The 24,422-nt window shown below is 41.5% G+C and overlaps 1 protein-coding gene and 1 long non-coding RNA gene across 2 annotated transcripts in view; both read right to left on the reverse strand.

Annotated features, from left to right (window-relative positions):
• Window positions 1-24,422, reverse strand: part of PLCB4 (phospholipase C beta 4) — a 318,726-nt gene that overhangs the window by 106,970 nt on the left and 187,334 nt on the right. The window contains exons 4-9 of the mRNA XM_067565311.1: window positions 20,760-20,860; window positions 14,719-14,799; window positions 14,346-14,405; window positions 12,804-12,947; window positions 1,317-1,396; window positions 238-291 (exon numbers count right to left, since the gene is read on the reverse strand). Coding sequence (XP_067421412.1) covers window positions 238-291; window positions 1,317-1,396; window positions 12,804-12,947; window positions 14,346-14,405; window positions 14,719-14,799; window positions 20,760-20,843 — 503 coding nt within the window. The 5' untranslated portion in view covers window positions 20,844-20,860. The remainder of the gene's footprint in view (window positions 1-237; window positions 292-1,316; window positions 1,397-12,803; window positions 12,948-14,345; window positions 14,406-14,718; window positions 14,800-20,759; window positions 20,861-24,422) is intronic.
• Window positions 5,159-7,657, reverse strand: LOC137164431 (uncharacterized). Its single transcript, XR_010923028.1, has 2 exons — window positions 7,106-7,657; window positions 5,159-5,699 (listed from the first exon to the last, which is right to left on the reverse strand). It is a non-coding gene; the product is annotated as an uncharacterized lncRNA (long non-coding RNA).

Below are 24,422 nucleotides of genomic sequence, written 5' to 3' on the forward strand. Positions count from 1 at the left end.
TAGGATAGGGGTCTTAATAAGGAAAAATTACTGATTTCATTATGAGTTTTTCCTGCTTAAAAAGAAGGAATAGAACAAAAATGACGTCTTCTTAGTTCCCATCTTGTTTTTATGCATATATTACAATTATAAATTATACAAATATAATTAACATGTATATTAATATCATACACATGATTTGATACACATTACACAAAATTTACTTGATAGATTCTCAATATCTCCAGTTATGCTTACCTCCTAACTGGAATTTTGCCATTTATGTTTGTCAGAAACGCCAGCTTCATCCAGCTGCAACATAGAAAGAAATAAAATGTTCAAATCGTATTTATTTATTTCAATAAAAGCAGTGTTCTAGCTACTTCTATTCGTGTTAATGGTGCCTGCCATCTTTGTGAAAGGAACACAAAACACAGCAGCAATTTTAATCTTCAACTCATTCATGACATTTTTGAAATTCAAAAAGACAAAAAGTCACAGCCCATCAGCTGGCCAGAGACAGTCTGGCCCTTAAGCAAGCATGCATTGTAGGGAAATGAGTACAGAGCCCTCTGCCTGCCACTGTCTGTGCAAGGCCCAGGCACAACTGTAGTCCCTGCCTTCCGGAAAGTACAGGGACTGCTTCCTTGGAATTCATAGCACGAAAGAAAGCATGTCCAGGCAGGGAGGAGGCAAGTGTCACAGCTGCACCACCTTGCACAGTGGCCTGAAGAAGGGACAGGAAGTTTGCTCAACCTGATAAAGGGTGAGAGAAAGCAGAGAGAGTGCACTTCCCCTGTGTCCCGGGAAGCTCCAGGAAGTGTTCCGTCTCCTTTCTTAGTGCTCCCTATGGAGCAAGACAGTTCTACAATGCAGAGTTGTGCTCCAGAGGCAAAATTCATCCCAGAATAATTAGAAAATTGGTACATCCCTTGACAGACAACCTCTCCCTTGTTACATGCGTACAACTGCCAAAAGCAGTATCATCCATGGGGGCGATATGTGTGTATCAAGGGAAGAACAGACAAGACAATAATTAAAATTACACATCTGAATAGATTAAATGTATGCTTGTAAACTCCCTTACACTCTCTCAGACAGACACCAAGCTAGGGGCTTGGGAACTCTTATGGTTACAATGAAACCCTAAATGAGGTTAACACCATTTATCGGAGGTGGAAGGGGAGAGGCTGAAGTCTAAGGGAATTTTTTCAGACTGTTTTGGTGATTTCATTTGTTGAGCCAAGAAAAGAAAGGATGATCTAAAAAAGTTCATGTAGGAAAATATGTGGCCAGAAAAACATACAGAAGGAAAAACAGAGAGGGAAAAGTCTTACTGTTTCTTGAGGCATGTCATTGGACTGACATTATTAGCTCTAAAGTTATGTATGATGGATCCAAGTCCTTCTCCCCATTGCTGAAAGACAAGAAAACACACAGGCGCTTAGCTATAGAAAATAAAAAGGGGGAAAAGCAGGACAATATAGTCACTGTGCATGGTTGTTTCAAAGGAAAGGCTTTTCTCCTTTTCACGCAACTATACAAAATGTAGAGAACCTGACTTATAAAACGCTCTCCCAACACCCCGCTGAAAGAGAGACAGTATCCAAACTGCATATTACACATCAATATTTTATTCTTCAATAAACAAAGTAATTCAGCTACATAAAAGCTGCATCTGCAGTGCCATTAAAACAGCTTATTGCCAGCAAAGGAAAGCTGCCCGCTGATTGATTTATTAAGCTCTCTATTTATAGACTGTATAAATATAAATCTCTTTCAGCTGCTGCTGGCAATATTAGCTATTCCTAAGCAACATTATACAATATGTGATGATATATTTAACTGGTTCTATTTTAGAAACAAAAATGAAGCAAAATATTAATAATCTATAGCAGACCACAGGGAGGTAAAGCAAGTGTGTTATGTGACTAACCAATCTAGCTGCCTGTTACATATTCCATCATGCTTTCTTTCCAGCTTTAATCCTTAAAAAGTAAAACATTCCACGGACCATTAAGATGTCTTTCAGCGAACAGCAGTATTACAGTGCTTACATAATTTCTTTATAAGGATCTATTTTTCAACTGTAGTTCATGTCTAGAGACTTTCCTGGTTTGCACTGAAAAGGTTTGAGGATTACAGCCTATCATTGATACCAATGGGAGTTTTGGCAGTGGGAAACTTGGATGAGCAAGGACAATAAGATTAGTCCCTAAAACAGCAGAAAACTGATGACATGACAGGCCAGGTTCTAGCTCAGTTATGCGCATATAATGCTGGGACTACTCTATAAACTATTTTCACCCATGTCATTGAAATGGGGTTTGCTCCAGAGTTCACCATCAACCTATTGAATAGAAAGCTTCTCCTTAAAGGCCAAATTCTGTGCATGCAGCTTGAACTCACCAGATGTGTGCCAAATTCTGTCTTTGGAAACACTTTTAAATAACATTCATTTTCATGAACGAGTGCTGTACATATATGTAAAATTTACATAGCTTTAGTTGGCTAAAATAACACTAAAATATCTGTCCTTAATACAAATAGCTGTTTTAAATGCACATTGACATTCAACGGTAGTCGTGTAATTTCATAAAGCATGGAAACAGAGCACTGAGTTCATTTCAACGCATCATGTGTTCTCAAAAACAAATTTGAAAGTTCTGCAGAAAAAAGACTTCATATAGGGTTCTCTCATTTTCCTTCTGCTGTGTGAATAAGAGCACTTAGGAAAAATCACCTCTCAAAGTGTTAGTAAATACTCCTGTACTGTAGTCCATTGTGTATTGCTTATTGTCTATTACTGTGGTATTTAAGCACTATTTTACCTAATACCTTTTCTTTTTTTAAAAAAAGGCCTAGAAACATCCTAATGGAAATGAAATGTTACCACTGCATGAACATTGTTATATTATTATCTGTCCTAATGTGAGCTGGATTTGTCTGACATTCTTTAAAAGCTCTTGAATTTTTTGACTTTCAGTAAGAAGTTCATTTTAACAGCCACAGTTTGCAAAAAATAACTGCAGGACCACTAAATTAAACAAAATGCATGTCATACAAACCTGCAGTCTTTTAAAAAACAGATTTTCTGCAACAACATGCCACCAGATGTCAGTAGAAGTATGGTGCACAATACTGTCAATGTGAACACATGATTAGGAAATAAAGATTCATGCATGTCGACTTGGATTTTCTGGTAGCTATATCAAAGGTAACCCAGCACCAAATTCGTGTCCTTAGCAGTGCCTCATAATCCTCAGGACCAACTGCCCATGTGCACCACCATGGAGGAAAATCCAAGTACATGAATACACCCAACCCATGAATCATCTGCCCAGCACTTTCTTGGTGAAAAGATTAAGTCCGACTTAGGAGGGTTTCCCAAACAGCCCTTCCCCAACAGGTAAAGCAAGCCTGTTCTATTTTACGCCAAGTGCAAAGATACATAAGTGGATGAAATCAAAGCCAATAACTGGTATATCATAGGGGCACACCATGCTATGCTGGCACAGGGCAAAGGAGTAGCATAATAGCTCTTATGCCACCACAGAATCACCCTTCTATTGGGGTGATGCTACCTGGGCTGCTTATGCCAGCATTAGGGCCAGACTTCCACCAGCTGTAGCACCCCATAGCATCTGTCTTCCTTGTGTTCAATTTGGGGCTAGGTCATATATCACATGGGTCACTTGATCTACTTTACCCAAAGGCTACTAGCTTGCCCCAAATTACCTGGGCATGGGACAGTCAAAAAAAGGATAGTGTACAGATTGCACTGGAGCTATATGATAATTGATAAAGAATTGAGCTACCAGTAAGTTTAGGCACATGCTCTAATGTGTCTGTACCCTGTGCATGAAGTGTCACATTATTTGTCAGGGGGGTCAAAATTCATGGAGTGGATTGCAGTGCATCATGGGTGTGGGTGCAATGTCCCATGACGCAGTTTTTTCTGTCACATCATTCCATGGGCTTCAGACTGCATTTTGCAGCATTTTTCTCCTGGTTACTGTGTGCCCATCATCTCTGTCTGAAAGGATGGATCCTGCACTGCTCTCCACTGTTGTGATCACTGTTATGAACACTTCACGGATGGTCATGCAGTATATCATGAACTCCTAACCTGAACAGGAATCAGAGGTGACTGACCTGCTGTGTGCCACGGAAAGAAACAATACCAGATTACTTTTGGCATTCATAGAGCAGCTGCACACAGTGGACTGTTGCTTTTGGGCTCAGGAAACAAGCACTAAGTGGTGGAATTGCATTGTTATGCAGGTCTGGGATGATGAGCAGTGGCTGCAGAATTTTTGGATGCGGAAAGCCACCTTCCTGGAACTGTGTGCGGCGCTCACCCTAGCACTGTGGTGCAAGGACACCAAAATGAGATCTGCCCTCGCGGTGGAGAAGTGGGTGGTGATCACTGTGTGGAAGCTGGCAATGCCAGACTGCTACCAGTTGGTCACAAATCAGTTTGAAGTCGGCAAGTCAACCATTGGAGCTGCATTAACACAAGTGTGCAGGGCCATTAATTGCATCCAGCTATGAGGGACTTGCAAGCAGAGACGTTCTTTCCTGACCAGAAGATTCCAATGGGGAATGTTGAAATGCCCACAGTGATCCTGGGAGACCCAATGTATCCCTTACTGCCATAGCTCACGAAGCCTTATAAAGGAAACCTGGACAGCAGCAAGGAGTGCTTCACCATTAGGCTAAGCAGGAGCAGAATGACTGTAGAATGTGCATTTGGCAGGTTAAAAGCACGCTGGGGCTGCCTTTATGGCAGGTTAGACCTAAATGAGGAAAATAATTCTATGGTCATAGCAGCCTGTTGTGCACTCCATAATATTTGTGAGGCTAGGGTGAACAGTTTCCCCCAGGATGGAGTGTAGAGGTGGATTACCTGGCAGCTGATTTTGAGCAGCCAGATGTCAGGACTATTACAGGGGTCCAATGGGGGTACTTGGATCAGGGAGGCCTTAAGTCTCCATTTTGAGAATGAGCTCTAGTAATGGGTCTTTCTGTACAGCACTCTACCATGCTTTGCTGCCTTGCATAAACATTTTTGATGATTCCTTACAGTGATTTGTATTCTGCAAATGATCCAATTGCCACTATGTATTAATTTCAGCAGCCACCACCAGGTGTAGCAAACAAATAAAGATTGATACTCTGAAAGATAATGTTTTTATTAAATACCAATTAACACCACACACAAAACACTTGGTGGGAGATAACAGTGAAGGGCATAATAGACTCTCAGAGCCGTGGGTATGTCCGGCTATCATTTTGGAAGCTGTCCGAAGGGGGGGAGTGAACAGGATGCTGAGACAGGGCGGGAATTTGGAAGGAATATGTGGGAGGAGTTTGGGGAAGGCATGGCAAGCAATTCTGCATTAGCTGCAGGGAAGGGTGAGCATGCGTGAATTCTGCCTGCAATGTGTTTAGGGACTTCAACGTCTCTGTTTGGTCATCCATCACTTTTATCATCTGCTCCTGGCCCATTAAAATTTGCTCCTAGCTCTTCTTTCTGTCTTGCCTGTCTATTTTATAATTTTCCTTTAAAAGTCTCTCAAGAACTTTGTGTTCTTGTTTTTCGGCCTTTGAGTACTGGAGCACCTCTCGAAACATGTCCTCCTGGCTCATCCTTGGTCGCTTCCTTATCCGATGGAGGTGCTTCACCAGTGTGTAGAGTGTTCTCCTGAAAGCCATATCTGAAGAAGCACAAGAAACAACAAAACAATAAAAAGTATGATTGTTAGTGCACTCACAGCATCAAATCATTATAGCAAAATACACCTCTTTTAAAATACAAATCAGTTTCTCACTGTTCCTTGGCACACAGCTCGGCAACTGCCCTAAACATGGTGAGTTTGGCGCGGTGGGGAGGAGAGGCGCAGGCACTCAAGATGGGGAAAAGGGTCTAGGGAGTTTTTTAAGGGGATCACTGCAGATGACTAGGGACAAAATTGTAAATTCTGCCACCGTTTTCCACAGGCGGAGGTCATTGTAGCCCAGCGGTTCTCAAACTTTTTCTATTGGTGACCCGTTTCACATAGCAAGCCTCTGAGTGCAACCCCCTCGCCCCTCTGGGCTCCCCACTCCTGTTCACCCCTAACCCCAGCACTGTGCCCTTTTCACCCCTTACCCCTGCACCAACACCCTGCACCCACCTGGGAAAACAGACCTGCATGCACGGAATAGCTGGTATTACCGCTTGCTTGCACCTTGAAAACTGTTGCTCCACGCACTCTTAGAGGGCTGTGTGTGTGTGTGTGTGTGTGTGGGAGGGAGAGGGGGGGTAACTTCAGAGATTCCTGCATCCAGGTCACTTTCCTCACTTGGGCTGCGTAGGGGAGGGCAAAGAGCAGCAGCTCCTGATGCTCGCCTCACAGCACAGCTCAGGTGGGGAAAGTGACCTGGATGCAGGGAACCCTGGCATTGCTTCTCGCTTCCCCCCCGCCCCCAGTCCCCTAGGGGGGCACGGAGGAAGATTGAGGGGGGAGGTGAGTAATATCTGTGCGTCACTGCTCCCGCCTTCCCCGCCACGTTCCTTCGCCGAGACTAAGCAGGAAGGCTCATAGCCCTGCGCCTGGCTGAGGCTCACAGCTCATGACCCCCAACATAACCACATCGCGACCCCTTGAAGAGTCACGACCCCCAGTTTAAGAACCAATGTTGTACCCGATCTCTCACTCCTGAGGGTAAGAAAGGATGCAAGGGTGTATCTCCTGCATGCGTGTGGCTTCAGACCAGCTCCCTATGCTACTCGCCAGTGTGCTGCTTTGCTCTCCGCACAAATGATTGCCTATTGGTGTGGGAAAGTTTCCTACAACAGAGGAGGAAACAAAGCAGCTGTGCCAAGGAACCTTCAGCAGTGGATTGGCGAGTACCTCAGGAAAGTTTCCTAGAGATCTCCCTGGAGAATTCCCGTGAAATCTCGGTATATATTAACACACTTTTCTGCCACATTGCTTAGCTGCACAGGGAAATGTGAAGCACACGCAAACAAAGCTAGTCTTGTACATTTCTATCCCTTCACCCAGTTCTAGAATATAACAAAGCAAAGGACAGCTCTACCTCATATAACTGAGCACATCAACTCAAAAAGATCACTTACCAGAGCTCCCCTCTCCTGCATCATGTGCGCCAGAGACAGAGTGCTGGGACTGGATTGAACCCTCTGGGATTGAGAAGAGACTCCCCAAGGTACCGGATGATCCTGTTTCCTGTCCCATCTCATCCGCCAACTGGTCCTTCTCGTCCACGACTTTGTCCTTAAGATTGAGTCGACTGTCTCCAGTCTGCTTAAATATCCATGAAGCTCTTGGCAGTGGAGCTTGGGTCGCTGCTGAGGATGGCGTCCAGCTCTTTAAAGCAGCAGCAGATCTTCAGCACAGCACCAGAGCAATGGTTTGGCTCCCTTGCCTTCTGGCACACCTGCCTCAGCTCCTTTATCTTTACATGGCACTGATGCGAGTCCCATTCGTAGCCCTTCTCCAACATGCCACGAGAAATCTGATTACAGGTATCAAAGTTCCTATGGCTGGAGCAGAGCTGGGACTGCACAGCTTCCTCTCCCCATATGCTCGGCAGATCCAAAAGCTCCGGTGTGCTCCAATCGAGAAAGCATTTGCTGCGTGAAGCTGCCATGGTCAGCTGGGAAGATGCAATGTGAGCTCTTTGCACTGAGCAAACAATAAGTGGAATTTCAAAAATTCCCAGGCCTTTAAAGGGAGAGGGGTGGATGCCTGTGTATCTGGGTGCAGGACAGCAGAGTTCAAACTGCTGACTAGAGTGGTCAGGATGGGCATTATGGGACACCTCCTAGAGGCCATTTACAGCAACATAACCAAGTGCATTGTCTACACTGACACTTTGTCAATATAACTTTGCCGCAAAAAACTCTAGGTCTCTCTTCATCCTGTAATTTCTGTGCCCACTGCTTCATTTTTTCCATTTAGTTTCATGGTCATTGCTTCCCTAAGAATAGATGCTAAGGGCCAGATTTCTCTCCTGGTTACACTGGTGTAAATTCAGAACAACATTTTGTGTCATTCATAGACAATAAAGGAGAAAGGAGGTAGATAAAGAACACCTCAGAGATCTTTTGACTAATTTGAATGAATTCAGATCAGTGGGGTCGGATGCTATTTACGCACTGGTAATAGTATTTACAAACTCATGGATGACAGGAGAAGTCCCAGACGGCTAATGTAGTGCCAATCTATAAAAAGAGGAAAAAGGAGGCGCCAGGGAACTATAGACCAGTCAGCCTGACCTCGATACCTGGGAAACTACTACAGCAATATATAAAACATTCAATTTGCGAATATCTGGAGGATGAAGGGGTAATCACTGGCAGACAGCATGGATTTACCAAGAACAAATCATTCCAAACCAGCTTGATTTCCTTCTTTGACAGGGTAACGGATTTGGTGGATAGGGGGAATGCGGTGGACATCATATACCTGGACTTTATCAAGGCTTTTGCCACAGTCCCACATAGCATTCTGATAAGTAAGCTAGAAAAATGCAGGCTCAGCAGAACTACCACTAAGTGGATATAGTTAAACAACTGCAAACAAAGAGTATCTAGTAATGGAATGATGTCAGATTGGAGGGAGGTCTCAAGTGGGGTTCAACAAGGATTTTTTCTAGATCCAGTGTTAGCAGCTTTATTAGTTACCTGGATGTAAGTATAGTGAGCATACCGATCAGTTTGCAGATAACACAAAGCAGGGAGAGGTAGTCAATACTTTGGAGGATACAGCTAAAATTCAGAGGGATCTTGATAAATTGGAGAACTGGGCTACAGACGACAAGTGAAATTCAACAAAGACAAAGGTAAAGTGCTACAATTAGGGAAGAAAAACCCAATGCACAAATACAGAATGGGGGAAAACTGTCTTGGCAGCAGTACTGCTGAAAAAGATCTAGGAGATGTGGTGGATCACAACCTCAATATGAGTCAGCAATGCGATGCTGTTGCAAAAAAAACCAAAAAAAAACCAAATGCAATTTTAGGTTGCATTAACAGAGACATAGCATGCAAGCCATGAGAGGTGATAGTACCACTCTACTCAGCACTGGTTAGGGCTCAGCTGGAGTATTGTGTTCAATTTTGGACACCCTGGTATAGAAAGGATCCAGAGACGAGTGACAAAGATGATCAAAGAGATGGAATGCAAACCATATGAGCAAGGCTGAAGGAACTGAATATGTTTCGTTTGGAAAAGAGGAGATTAAGGGGGCATATAATACTGGTCTTCAAATATTTGAAAGGCTGCTATAGAAAAAGATGGAGAAAAGTTGTTCTCTTTTGCCACAGAGGGCAGAACAAGAGGTTCAAACTACAGCACAGCAGATTTAGATTAAATTTCAGGAAAAGCTTCCTAACTGTAAGAATAGTATGACAATGGACCAGACTGCCTAAGGGGGTTGTGGAAGCTCCTTCACTGCAGTTTTTCAAAAGGAGGCTGGATAGTCATCTGTCTTGGATGGTTTAGACACAACAAATCCTGCATCTTGGCAGTGGGTTAGACTAAATGACCCTTGTGGGCCCTCCTAACCTTATGATTCTAAGACAGGTATTACCATTTTTAATCCCATCTGAGAGACTCTCAAACAAGATTTTTTCTTCCTTCTAAAGACTCTCTATAGTGAAAGGGAAGAAGGGATATTGTTAAAACAAAAGCCTTACTTAATACTGTACATTTGATGCTTTAACCGTTTTTCCTTCTTGTTCTGTATCTTTAATAGAAGGTTTAAAAGATTTTTAAGTGTGTTTTCCATGCTAATAAGCAGGCTGAGGTCTCTATATTCCATAACCTCAAACCTTGTTTAACTGTTTAGTATTGTTCAGTGATAGGGTCACGTTAAAAACCTGATCTTTCTGGGCCCATTTATTCCATCAAAAACAGTACTCTCCTATTCCCCTTCCCCTGCCCATGCCAGGGTCCCCCATTTTAACCACCCCCTATGCCAGGGGCTCTGTGTGTCCCCCATTTCCATCTTCCCGCTCTGCTAGAGTCCCACAATCTCCTCTCATGCCAGGGGCTCTGCGTGTGCCTACATTCCCTCTATAGCCCTATTTCTTCCACCATTCTTACATTTTTTTCTTTGTCCTTTCTTCATTTATTTCTCTTATATGCTGGGGCTATGTGCAGAGCTAAGACTGGAGGAGGGAGGCGGGCACTGCCAACTTATTCTTTGATCTGTAGACAATTACAAAGGTGGTAGAACCTGCTGGCTCGGCTAACCAGGCGCCAGGAGATTCTGTGTGTCCCCCATTGAAGATATTGGCACTCAACAGCTTCATGATAACAGGTGACAATGACTGAAAGCCCTTTACACACAAAACTGTAATGCGGAGACAAAACCCTGGTCTACATTACAAGGAAAGACTCGCGGCTGGTGTGGGTCAGCTGACTCAGGCTCACGGGGCTATAAAATTGTAGGGTAGACGTTCAGGCTCAAGCAGCCTGCACCCAGGTTCAGTTGACCGGGGCCAGTCATGGCTGTGCTGCAGGTTCTTTTATTTCATTGTACGTGTACCATAAGCTCCCTAAACATGGGCCACTGCCACTTCGCTAAGGCAGTTTTCGTTTGGCTCAGAAGTAATAGTAGGCCCATATACTCAACACATACAAAAAGCCAAAACACTACAACACTCCAAGAACTCCACTGGCTTCCAACATGCTTTCAGATGCAGCCAAAGTTTTGGTTCCATTTTATAAAACCCTGCATGGTTTAGGGAATGACTGTTTTAGTGATTTCCCTCTCCTGAATCACCTTCGTTGACAAACTCTGTGTGCGCACTTTTGGAGACTGGAAAGCTGTTCTTAGCAGATTGACAGTTTGTTCTACAGCTGGTGACAATGGGAGACTGTCAGAATTCACAGACAATCAGAATGCAATGCAAATCATGTCTTTTTGGTCAAGCATCTGGATTGTCAATGAGCTAGTAGAGGGCACGGAGCTACTGTGTTGATCAGCGTAGCCAAGAAAACTTATTGTGACACGACATTTCATCTCTATGTATTCAGATATTATGACAATGGGTGCATAAAGTACATATTAAAATGAATAATTAAACACATGCATGGATCCTTCTCTCTCCTCAAACCAAGGACACCAAGATAACTTGTCCAGATCAAAAGATGGCTAACCAGTGTATCCACAAAATATTCCAGACTACCTCGGGGAAATTGTTCTGGTAAGTATAGAAATGAATTCCTATAATAGCGCTCTTTTTTTTCGGCTCCCAAAATGTTTTCAGACCACAATTTTGGCAGGTTAGTACTCTGAATACTTTGATATCAGAATCAACATGCTGAGCATATATCCTAGTCAAACAGACTTAGTGTATCCATATTAGGTATACAAGTAGGTCCTCTACCATGGAGTTTATTCATTACACACAATGTTTAAGGGGGGTTGGTGCCAAGAACTCAGAAGTGAGGTGTTACATATAAATTGTGTGTCTTGCTGCATGATGGTTGCAATGAACGGTCAGACTATGGTTTCTGTTTATGAGACTTCCAATTATAAAAAGGAAAGAGGAAGCAGAAAGCCAAGGGATTTAGGTTATGTCTAGACAGAAAACAGGTGTGGATTGCAGCTCAGGTAGACACATCTGAGCTAGCTTTATTCTGGCTAGCTCAAGTACAAGTAGCAATACATTTTTGTGGCAGCACATGCTTCAACAAATGCTAGCCTGGCGAGTAATTATCCAGGATTTCACGCAGGCTTGTACAACCCATGCTGAAGTGCACATTGCCACAGCATCACTGCTCTAGGACTCAAGCTAGCTAAAGTAAAAAGTCAGCTCAGGTCTGTTTGCTCAAAGAGTAATCACACCCTGTGGCTGCAGGACAGATATACCCTCTGTGATACACATTCGCAAAATAGCCTTAATTTTACATGCGTGGAGTTAGCAGGCCTGTGCTAGAGATCAGTGCCCAATCATGTAGATCACAGGGAATATACAGTATAATACAACTTCAGGTCTACAAAACTAATGCTTTAAAGTGTGCTTGACCTTTTGTGGATAGAAAAAAGAAGTAATGAGTATTATTCCAAAGCATCTTAAATCCCTGGATCTAACCAAATGGTACATCATTACAGATCTAAATTAAAAATGTAGGCACTGATCCAGCAATTTGCATCATGCAAGCAGATCACCGCACCCACATGGAGACCTTAGCAGTTGAGTATTTTGGCAAACAAGCTTCATTACATGAAAACAATTCTACAAAACAAAAACAGGAAAAAATATCAACCTAGCTACCCTGCAATTCTATTAACCGTTGGTAATTTTATTTCCCTTTTTAGCCTTTTGAAGTCCTACGAATGGCACTGTACAAGTAGATCACATTAGAGCAGCATTTCGCAAACATTTGTAAGCTGAGCACCTCCCCTTTCAACATGTTGCACAGTCACCCACTTTAAAACATGGATCATCCACATCTATCCCTCTGCACCCCAACTAATCCTTTGCACAAATCCTCATGGGAGCACGCGCTACACTTTAGGAAATGCTGCAATATATATAGTGGCCTCCACCTATTCTCTTGATAAGTTAGCATGCATCGCAAAGCTTGATGAATTATCTATTTGCATTTCATTTCACCACATCTACACTCTGCAGCATGTTTCTAATGAATGTTTGTTGTCCTTTTGTGGAGTGTTGCAAAAGCCTATTAAAATGGTGTTCGCAGAACGGTAAGGCGTGCGGACTTCCTACAGAAAAATATTCCAGCAAAGCTCAGGAGCACTTTTCCCCCCCACCCAGGCACTGTTTAATTGTGGAGTACCTTAGCTACTTCTGCACTTTCTGCTACCATGTAAGTGAAGCTGATGTTCACCAGATCTGTGCCACTGCAGACACACACTATCCGCCCTTCCAGCTCATTTTCCGCTTTTCCCAGAGTCTCAAGAGCCACTAGTATTTTGGGATCCTGTTAAACAGAACAAACGAGTTGTTAGATTCACAGTACTTAAAGATTAAGATAAAAACAACATCTCAGGTTCACACACATGAAGACTAAATATTTCCCAGTCACCTTAAATAAGATCTTTCATTTAGAACCTATGGGCATGACTGGAAAAAAAATCTAATTTAATAATCACTGAAAGTGGCTGAATCATAAAAATAGAGAGATAATTGCAGTATTTTAAATACAGTTCAGAAAATATACATTACCTTCAGAGAAAAGGGAAATGAAAGATTTAAGCTCTGGCAATAGTTTATGGAAACTCTTAACTTCTTTCTAAATAAATTATTCCAATCCAGCCTAATCAGTAGTGACCAAAAGTTATTATCTGCATGGAATGAGCCGGTGATTTCTATCCATTTCTTAGCAGCACATCTGCTGCTCTTTGATACCTTTTCTGACAGTCAGGAGCCCTAGATTTAATAAGTCCAGAGACTTAACTATCCATAGAAACTGGGTATATGAAGCGGTGAAGTTTGAAGCATATTGATGGGGTATCATGGGGAAGTCTGCACAGCCACTGCCCATGACCTATTTTGTTGGCTGAAGATTTCAGTCTAATCGCCTTGCAAGAAAACTAAACTTCACTAAAAATTAAAAATTATAAAAAAAAACCAAAAAACCCACCTATGGTTAAAGTGAAAAATCTATTATTGGAACCATAGTCTGATTAGAGCTGTTGTATTTGATATCACTAATTACAGATGCAGTTTTTTCTGGACAACTAGATAGCAAAACTCCTAAAAGAAATGCTGTGAAGCAGTTATGCCCAAATTTATTCTCAGAAAGGTGTCTAAATTCCCAATGCATTTTAAAAAGAAATCTATATTAGAAAATATTTTAAAGGCTATGATTTCTGTAGAGTCCTCAGGTGGTCCTTCTGCAACTTGCTTTTGAAACAGCAGTTAATAAACACAAGCCGCGGAGCTGTCCTGACACAACTGATAATCTAAGTGTCTAAAACAAGGAAGCAAACAAAAATTCTAATGTCCATGTCAGTGAATCACAAGGATACATCCTTAATGAACAAGGACAAAAATCAAACCAGAAAATATTTTCAACATCCTAAATGATATAATAGTTAAAAAAAAAAATTTTAAAAGCCTTGACAGGACCCTTTTCATATTTAGTGTCCAGATTTTACAGACTCTTGGAAGGTCAGCACTGACACAACATTACTGGATTACAAAACCTTGACACAAATAAAATCACTTAAGATTAAAGCGAAAAGTTTTAGGCTATGATTTTACAATGGAAATTGTGCTGGCATTATTTAGTAACAAGCTGCTTTGCATTCCCCACTTCACCTTCAGCTTAAACACACTTTGTTTAAAAGAACAGTATAAACTTATTACAGAGTACCTTTGGTACAGATCCAAGACGAATACTGTTGATCAGGGAGCATTCTAATACCTGTCCTTCCTGGAATGGCAAGAGAAAGCCCATGAGCCCAAAGGTCTGGTAAAACACAGTGCAGATCCAAATAGGAAGTGAAGCAAAAACTAAATCACATGCAATCACAATTAAGACAAAACAGCACATTTTCTTTTCATGTCTGTTAGTAACCTTTCAAGAATTTCACTCATGTTAATTCTAAAAAAACAGCAGCCAAGCTATCTTTCTGTAAATAGTTCCAAAGCCACATATAATTTTAGTGATTAAAAATTAGCCAGGAAACAAACCAAGTACAACAACACAGGCAGAGAGTAATGTTCCTGGTATCACTGTACTGTACCTTTCCTTCACTTTTCCACCTCAGGAAAAAACCAAATTCATCCACTTTAAAGAGACAGTTTGGTTCAAAGACAAAGGACTCCTGTTGAAAAGGAAATATAACACAATATTTTGGTGACGTTCACAAATATTGTCAGGCATCCATTTGCTGTTCAAAACTAAAGGTTTTTTTTGTCTTCCCCAACTACCTTCATAGGACATTTGCAGTATTGCCAATCCCAAAAATTCAAAATCATGACAGTCCCCAGAAATCCTGAGATATTAGGACTTTTTTTTTCCTTCTTTTTTTGACACATTACAGTGGACTTAGTCCTCATTTTCAGGCCTTTCTCAGCAGCCATAAGGGCTAGAAACTTTTCTTTTTAAATGAAAGCGGATTCTCCCACCTAAATCAAAGGCTTCCAAAAAGAACCTCACCAAAAATTGCGAGGCTTGCGAGAGTTGGCAACACTGCAATTGGGGACCAAACCAACACATTTTACAATGATATTTGGGATTCAGGGAAAGTGCTTTCACAAAAGTTGGACCCTCACAGAAGCACTTCTAGAAAGTACACCCAAAAATATTTTGCAGAATGTTAGCCTGGCAGGGGAAATCAGTATTTAAAGCAGTTGGAAAGGAGTGGTAAACCACAGCAATTAGACTAGGCAACTAATCAAGTCAGTCTTACTTAAAAAAAAAAGCCAAACAAACAAAAAAAACCCACACTCCCCTCCCAACTATTTTCATGCCAGAGGTGAAACATCACACTGTGCCGAGTCAGTCATTTTTAAGGGTACAAAGTGCCCAGCCCTGGCCAATTTTTTTTTTTAATTAAAAAAATTAACTTGATAACAAACAGCAAGCATGTGTGTAGGGTGCAGTGATGCTGTGAGTGACAGAAGGCAGCACTTTGTAAAGGAAAGGATTGCAGGCAAGAAAATGTCTTCCATTTCTAAAATGCCATGTCCTCTCCAACGCAGGACAGCCAGGGAACCAAGCCCATGTTGACCACACAAGGCCATTTTCAGCACAAAAGGATCATGTGGATAGGAGGATTTGAACTTCTGAACCCTTCCATGCATGAAAACATCCTTTTAAGTTAATAAAAGTTTTGCTGCAGGATCGGCCACAAAGAGGACAGACCTAGCCATACCTGCCTACTTCACTCCCTTGACCCAGAACACATTCAGTATTGAAGAGCATCTGACTCTTAAATAATAGCACTAAGCATTTACATTTGGCACTTTTCATCTTCAAAACACTTCACAAATATTAATTACCGCAGCACCATTGTGAGGTAGGAAACAATTATCTTCATTTTACAGGTAGGGAAACAGAGGAGGAGGATTAGAATTTGCCACAGATTCAGGGACAGAGCCAGGACTGGAAATCAGCTGCTTCCAGTGCCCTTTCCTACATTCAAGACATTAAACCACATCCCACAGCTTACCGCCTTTTCCTTAATTCTTGCTCTTCACAAAATATACTGGATCCAAATTTCCCTAAATCATTAGTTTTACAGCTCATGTGTTTCCCTGTAAAGCTGCATATAAAAACTGCAGCTAGCCACCTGTCAACGTGAGAGCCTTTTAGAGTCTTCATAGACTAGAGTATCTCCTCAATAAGCAAGGTGAATGCAAATAAGATGGGCAACTCTTTTCATTGCTTGTTATATCCCCATGACTAAAAGCTTTCAGTATAAAAATAACTTTTCCTACAAAGAAATCCATATAAACTGCACTCAGTCCACTACTTAGCATTGACTGGTTCCACTAACTAATCATTTCTGTAGTTTTTCTTCTCATAGAGTAAGGGAAACACCAGCTACCACAAATTCCAGACGCTACATAGTCTAATACCACTGCTAACTTTTGGTCATCAACCTTTTCCACTGAAATATTCCCATTCTAAAGAAAAGAGCCTTTCTACATTCAGGTGTGGTACTGCCAGGCCCAAAGATAGAAAAAGCATATTTCAGCGTGGCCTGTAATTCCTCTAGCTCAGAGGTCCCCAAACTGTGGGGCTGGCCCTCCTGGGGGGCACAGAGGAATGTTTGGGGGAGGGCGCACTGGGGCTGGGGCCCAGGCCAGTGCCCACGGGGGCAGGGAGGGAGCGCCACCTAGCCTTGCCCGCAGCCCCTGGCCCTGACTCCACTTCCAGCCTAGCCTGGAGTCCCTGACCCCAGCACCATTTCTGGCCCCGCCGCCAGCTACGGCCCTGGCTTCAGCCCTGGCTCCTGGACCAACCATGGCTGCCAGCCAGGCCACGGCTCAGTTCTCAGCCACACCCCCAGCCCCACTCCGAGTCTCAGGCCCCGACTGCTGCCCAACTGCATCTCCACTCCCGCTCCTGCTCCCGGCCACAGAGCCACCCCCAGCTGCGACCCCGGCCTTGGGCCTTGGCCCCCCAGCCCCAACCACAGCCCCACTCCCAGCCCCGGCTCTAGACTGCAGCTGGAGAGAATGGGGGCGCAGACAGATGGAGGCGCGAGGTAAAAAGTCTGGGGACCACTGCTCTAGCCAATGTATACCTCTAGCAGAGAAAGAGAGACTGTCACAGTGATCTAGGCTTTGTTTCAGACGTGCTAGCCCCTCAGTGAAATTCCATTTTGTGATTTTGCTTCTTTTGGGAGGCAGTGCAGCCTAGTAGTGAGGGCACTTAGGACTCAGGAGCTCTGTGTTCTACTCACAGTTCTGCCACTGACCTGCTCTGTAACCCTGGACCAGTCGCTTCACTGTGTCTCTGCTGCCCCTCTCTGCTTTGCCTAGTTAGGCTGGAAGCTCAATATAGAATTTCAGTGGGAGATGCGTTACTAACCCCCTTCACAGGAGGGATCTTGCTAGGTATACATGCAATGCCTAACACATCGAGTCTCAAACCTAGGTAGGATATCTAGGCACTACTGTAATACTAGTCAATAATAATATCCCAGCAATCACAAACTTGATCTCTTCAAAGAGGCTGGGCTACCAAGCTGATCAGCTTACAAGTGTTTTGTGGCAAAACTGGGGAAATTTACCATACAGCACTTACAGCAAGCAATGAGGATACGGAATACCACACGTTCCATATTAAGGACATTAACACCATGCTTCCAATAAGGCAGGCAAGACCCCTATTGCCAGTCAATGTAAAAAGACATGCACATGATTTAGAAGGCAGTGAATGCAGTGTAGTACTTAATAAGATCTGATTCATACATACAATGGCAAGGCTTCATTCCACCACCAAATTGATTAAGCAGGTGAAACTACTAGCAATTAAAGCCAGGTTCAGTCCTTTTGCCATCTTTAACAGCCCCACCGTATCTGAAGTCTGCTCCAAGGTTACAAGCTGTACCATTCACATGGTTAGTGCTGTAAAAATGCAGCTTTAAGCTGAGCCAAACTAAACTATGTACTCAAATGTGCCACATAAAAGGCACCGCTGCCAGTTATTTCAAGGTTGCTTTTGATTGGTGTCCCCTTCCAAAACTAAACGTTCCTCAGCTACTTCTTAAATCTCAGAATCATCAAAATGTAGGGCTGAAAAGGATAGTGAGAGGTCATCAGGTCCAGCCTCTTCCACTGAGGCAGGAATAAATAAACCTAAATCATGCCTGACAGGTGTTTGTCCAGCCTGTTCTTAAAAACCTCCCATGATGGGGATTCCATAACCTCCCTTGGAAGTTTATTCCAGAGCTTAATTACTCCTATAGCTATTGAATATTGAACCTGACATTCTCTTGCTGCAGATTAAGCCCATTACTTCTTCTCCTACCTTCAGTGGACATGGAGAACAATCGATTACCATCCTCTTTATAATAGCACTTGACATATTTGAAGACTCTTATCTAGTCTCCCCCTCAGTCTTCTTTTCTCACGACTAAACATGACCATTTTTTTTTTAACCCTTCCTCATAAATCAGGTTTTCTAAACCTTTTATCACTTCTGTTGCTATCCTCTGAATTCTCTCCAGTTTGTCCAAGACTTTCGTAAGGTGTGGCACTCAGAATTGGACAGAGTTCTCCAGCTGAGGCCTGACCCATACTGAGTAGAATGGGACAATTACCTTCCGTGTTTTACATATGACACTCCTGTTAATACGTCACAGAATTATTTTAGCCTTTTTCACAACTGCATCACATTGTTGACTCAATTTCATATTTAATTTGTGATCCACTATAATCCTCAGATCCTTTTCAGCAGTACTATCAGTTAGCTAGGTATCCTCCATTTTTCAGTTGTGGATTTGATTTTTCTTGTTTACATGAAGTAGTTTGCACTTGTCTTTACTGAATTTCATCTTATTGAATTCAGACCCATTCTCCAATGTACCAAGGTCATTTTGAATTCTAATCCTGACCTCAAAGTGCTTGCAACCCCTCTCAGTTTGGCATCATCCACATTTTTACAAGCATACTCACCACTTCATTAATCCAGGTCATTAATGAAAATATTAACTAGCACTGGACCCAGGACTGGCCTCTCAGGGACCACACTAGATATGCCAGCCCAGTTTCACAACAAGCCATTGATTACTACTCTTTGATTATGGCCTTTCAACTAGTTGTGCACGCACCTTATAATCATTTAATCTAGACCACATTTCCCAAGTTTGCTTATGAGAATGTCATGTAAGACAGTGTCAAAAGTCTTACTAAAAATCAAGATATATCACATCTACTGTTTCCTCCTTGTCCCCTAGGCCAGAAACGCTGTCAAAGAAGGAAAATAGGTTGGTTTGGCATGATTTGTTCTTGACAAATCCAAGTTGACTATTCTTTATAACACTATTATCCACTCAGTGCTTGCAAACCATTTAATAATTTGTTCCAGTATCTTCCAGGTGTTGAAGTTAGGCTGCCTGGCCTATAATTTCTCATGAGCCACAAGTTGTAACTTGTCCTTAGAAAACGTCTGCCTGCCTTTAGAAGAGACTGAATAACCAATTCAGGGCAGCAAGGAACTTTTTACTTTATCTTGTACTGTGTGAGAGAACAACCATGCTCATAATGGGGTCATCCAGTGATCTTTATTAAACATTCTTGAAGGCAAAACCACACACATTCAGTTGGATCAGCTGAGCCCAATTATTTAGCATGTGCTAAATCACTGAAACGGCATTTGCAGAATGAAAAAATAAAGAATGTAAAATCCTTCTTTCAAAGGACAGCATTTACCAAACATGTTTCCTATTAGTTTACCTATTCCAGCACTGAAAAGTGGGGGATAAGAAAGCTAGGTCTATCTTGGCAGGTGACTATGATAAAAATACTTTTTGTTCATTTCAAGAGATTAAAGAAAAGCATAATATCCCTGAAGGCATTTCTCAAAATACTTTTAGCTTAGAGATTTTCAGGCAAATAAAAAAAGATTAAAAACAAACCCTAGTAAAACTATTTTCATAGGCAAATTGATGATGAATATAAGGCAGAGGTCTCTGCATTTTATTTTGGTAGCTTATATCAAATGTTATGTCCCACTTTACATTGCTTTAATAGACCGAGATTAAAGTGCAGCTGAAAGCAGGATCATATTAATCATATTCTAGATAAAGTATAGGTCGACTGATTAAAGGAGATAAAACCACCTTTGATGTCAAATGAGATCTTTGATTTACAATGTAAATGTTTAGTGATATTTTATTTTTCTGTATAGCATGTAGGTTCTTAGCCTATTTTTACAAGTAGGAACACTCATTCCATATATAGTAAGTTTAATAAAAGGACATGGTGCACTTTTTTTTGGTAATGTACTTTGTGTACTATACTATTATGACTCCCTACATCAGAGAGCTGTATGTATGTTTCAGATAGGATTTAAATGAAAATGTTTCTCTCACTCACTCACTCACTCAGGGATTATTTTCAAAACAAAGAATTAAATCAGACATTACAAAATGTATTTTAAAGGGCTTTTGTAGAAAGAAATTGTATTGTGACAAAGTGTTGACATATTTCTTTTCTGCCTTCATGTAGATTTTCTGTTTGAAATTTGTATTTGTGTAAAATCATAAGAAAAATGAAATATTTTTGTAACATCTAAAGTAAGAGGAACATTGTCCAACTAGCCCCTTACCTCTTCATATCTGTCAAACACAGCTCCATCTTGCATAAAGGAAGGGACAGACTTCTGCCAGTTAAATTCATAAGGTTTTGCCATGATTATGTGAGAAAAACCTGAAATGAAATAGCAAAGTTCAATTGTTGCTTTCTATAAAGAATATTGCCTAGATTGCTGAGGACAAACAGCTGTGTTTGTTTTGCTGCAAGAAAAGCCAAATTTATAAAAACACTACACTGGGTTTGCATATTAAGAATTTTCCTCACAGACATTAGTCTACCTTTGATACAAATATAATTTTAAAAGCAGAATATGACTGAAAATGTTTTAAAGAAAAGTGATTGAACATGACAATTAACTGAAAGACTACTGTAGATTGTATGATTAATTAATTTAAATACTTGGTTAAATCAATGCAAAAGTTTAATTAGGTATAGATTAATGTACACCTAAATAACATTAATTAGCACAGCTGGTAATATATGCAAGCTTTTCACTGAAAGGAAAGTGCTACAACTTAATCACATACTAAAAAGGCAAAATGTTTTTACATTTTTACTCTGGATTTTATATTTCAAAAGCCATTTACTCTACACACAGGACCAGCAATTTTTATACATTACGCATTACATAATGCATTATATTATCTATATCTATATAAAATATGCAGGTATATTATGCAGGTAATGATTCACAGAGGAGAACCTGTAGGGGAGTATAGGATATGGAAAGTGATTTATCTACCACTACCATGGATTTTTGTACAAATTGAGTGACATGTGGACAAACAGTCACTATTAATTCAGGATCCAACTAAAACATCAGTGTGTAAAGTCCACAGCATGGCATGTGCACGATACCATACCCAAACCTGTCTTATTCCTATTGAGTAGTACATCACCGTGCAAATAGTCCCATTGCATACAATTTAGTACTCTGTCAAATACTGACTTTGCATCATCTCATATACAAATTGTTGTGCCCAATTTGGTGGTGACTGGCCTGCTTACAAGTGTGCCTGCTTACAAGATGCACAATATCCTGATTGCTTCAGTAAACTGGTGAGCGGGAAACTCTTGAATTAACAATTATTCATATTGAAGTAGTGTGAGAGAGATTCCAACCTTCAACTCCAGGGAATCAACAATTTAATTTTTTCAAACTATGTATTAGTATGACTGCTTCAGGATTCAGTCATGATATTTTATCGTATAAAAAAACATCACATATCTCACAGGTGAAAACGAGATTTCAATCTGGCATTGTGTCATTTCATTATTTTTAAAGTCAATAAACCTGTGGGCAGGGATGTATTTAAAACCTTAGGGACGGATACGAATACTTATACTCATGCTGCCTAGTATCCTACTCTGTGAGAAGCCCCCGCTGATTTCAGTAGGATCGTTTAAATCGTCAGATACTACTCATTGTGAGGAAAGATGGCAGAATCTGGCTGTTACTCATTATATACGCTCTAACTTAAAATCTTTGGTCGAGACTGAGATTTAGGCACTGGCCTGAGGAAGGAGTGGTGTGTAAGTACCACCATCCCAGGAGTAACTCCAGGAGGCCCTGTGGTCAGACACTGCTGAGTCACCACCCCTCCCATGCTTTCTTCTTGCTCCCAGGTAGTAGTAATATGCTGCTACCCTTAGGTGAGACAACCAGTGAATGCATCGTACAACCAAGTCTCAGCACACTCTGCCCATTCTGCACATACTTGTTCCAGGGAGGAAGTGACCAAGTGGCTTTATCTAGTCCTGCACAACCAGATGCAAGGTCCAGGTAACCCAAACAAGGATTTAAGTGATGGGAGAATATTCCTTGGCTGGGTGTGTAGTCCAAGTCACAATTGAGCCTATATTATACCATGTTAGTCCTGATTCTGCACTCCTTATTCAGATGAAACTGCTACTGAAAGAGCAGGATGAGCCTTTCATGATTAAGGCTAACCCGCAATGGTAAGATTGTGACAAATAAAATCTGCGCTGAGTAAGCAGCAGTGCAAAGCCATGCTACTCCATGAGCAGCTCAGGCTCTGCAAAGCACAACTTACTCTCTGGATTCCCTTTTCTCCAGGGAGATAGTATTTCCTACACCTGTGCTGGCTCAACTACACACTGGCAGTCACAGTGAGGGAAGAGGAATCGAGGCCCATTCCACACACTTGCCTACCTATTCTCCACCCGCTTGCATGGGGGATGGAGTAGTGCCCCATGCAGATTGTCCTTCCATCCACATGATGGGTTAATGAAAGAGTGCCCCTTTTTCCTAATGCAAGCATATTGGGCAAGCACATAGAGAGAAGCCTGCATAAGATTCGGGAGAAGTGTTACTAGAGCCCGTGTAATCAGTGTTCTGGAAAATTCATTTGCAGTGTTTGCATATTACCGAATTCTAAATAGCAGACTAATACATTGTGAACTAGAATTAGAACACGGCTTCAATTAGGCAGAAATAATGCTCTGAATTTCTTATTTGATTGTATCTTTAACTTCAGAACAGACATAAGTATTCCCAAAAAAGGAAGACTGATATTTTCTCGCTCATTCTTATCATAAAATTTCCTAACAAAAGAATAAATGGCCTCAAATGGCACCATTATGAGACTTTGTCCAAGATTATTTTCAAGAACAGATACTTCTAATACATTTTCCACTTAAAAAAAAAAAAAAGAAATAGCCTAATTATAGGGGAGCGGGGGAAAAACAACCCTGCATATTTATGCTATTAGTCTCTTCATCTCCTGCCCTTTGTCAAACAGTCATTGACACATGCGTATCAAAATATATAGATCAAAAGCTACATGAAACCAGCCAGATCTTCTGTATATGTGAGTTCAATTCAGGTACTGTTATTATCAGAAATATAATCGGACAGTGATATATAACAATTAACTTTAATTATCTGCTTCTGCTGAAAATGCTTCCATTTGCACTAATGTGTAAAACAGTGGTCATTATGTTCCCCAATACAAAGAATTAGAGACTATAAATAATATTTAAAGAAATTTCATCTCTATGGTTTCTTCTCAAAAAGAGAAGACAAAGGATGGCCTTGTGAGTAAAGCACAGGCCTGGGTGGGTAGGACACAGGGATTCCTACCTGTGCTCTGCCACAAGCTTCTTGTGTGACCTGGGCAAGTTGTTCAATCTCTCTGTGCATTCAGTATACCCAGGGCCAGATTTAGAGACAGGCAACTCAGTCGACAGCCTGGGGTACTGGAATTGTGGGGCACCTGGCTTGGGGTACTCTTTTTGTTGTCAGTGACAGTTTGGGCAGAGATGAGGTGATAGGAAACTTGGAAGAAAAATTAAAGAGGGGTTTTTTTTGCTTGCGCATTGACACTGCTCAAGTGTCCATTGAAGAAAGGTTCAGAGAAATGAAGCACGACAAGAAGACCTGCAGGTTTTTGTATGAGCTTAGCAAGCTGCCAGCAGACAGGAAAACACTCTTGAACAATTGTAGGGACCTTCACTGGATGCAGACACATAGGGAATGTTCAGAAGTCAATGACAAAGTCCTTGATGTCAAATTGGACAACAGTCAGTCACATTTTGGCACATGGGAAGCACTCTCCACTCCAAGTTCCCCAATTCATTCATGATGAAGAATTGAAGGACATTTTTCCTACTGTGTCAATAGCTTTGGGGATTCTGCTCACGCTGCCGGTCACAG

This window comes from Emydura macquarii, unplaced genomic scaffold (genome assembly GCF_026122565.2).
Source record: "Emydura macquarii macquarii isolate MOO-44397 ecotype Brisbane River unplaced genomic scaffold, CSIRO-AGI_Emac_v2 contig_2676, whole genome shotgun sequence".
NCBI lineage: Eukaryota > Metazoa > Chordata > Testudines > Chelidae > Emydura > Emydura macquarii.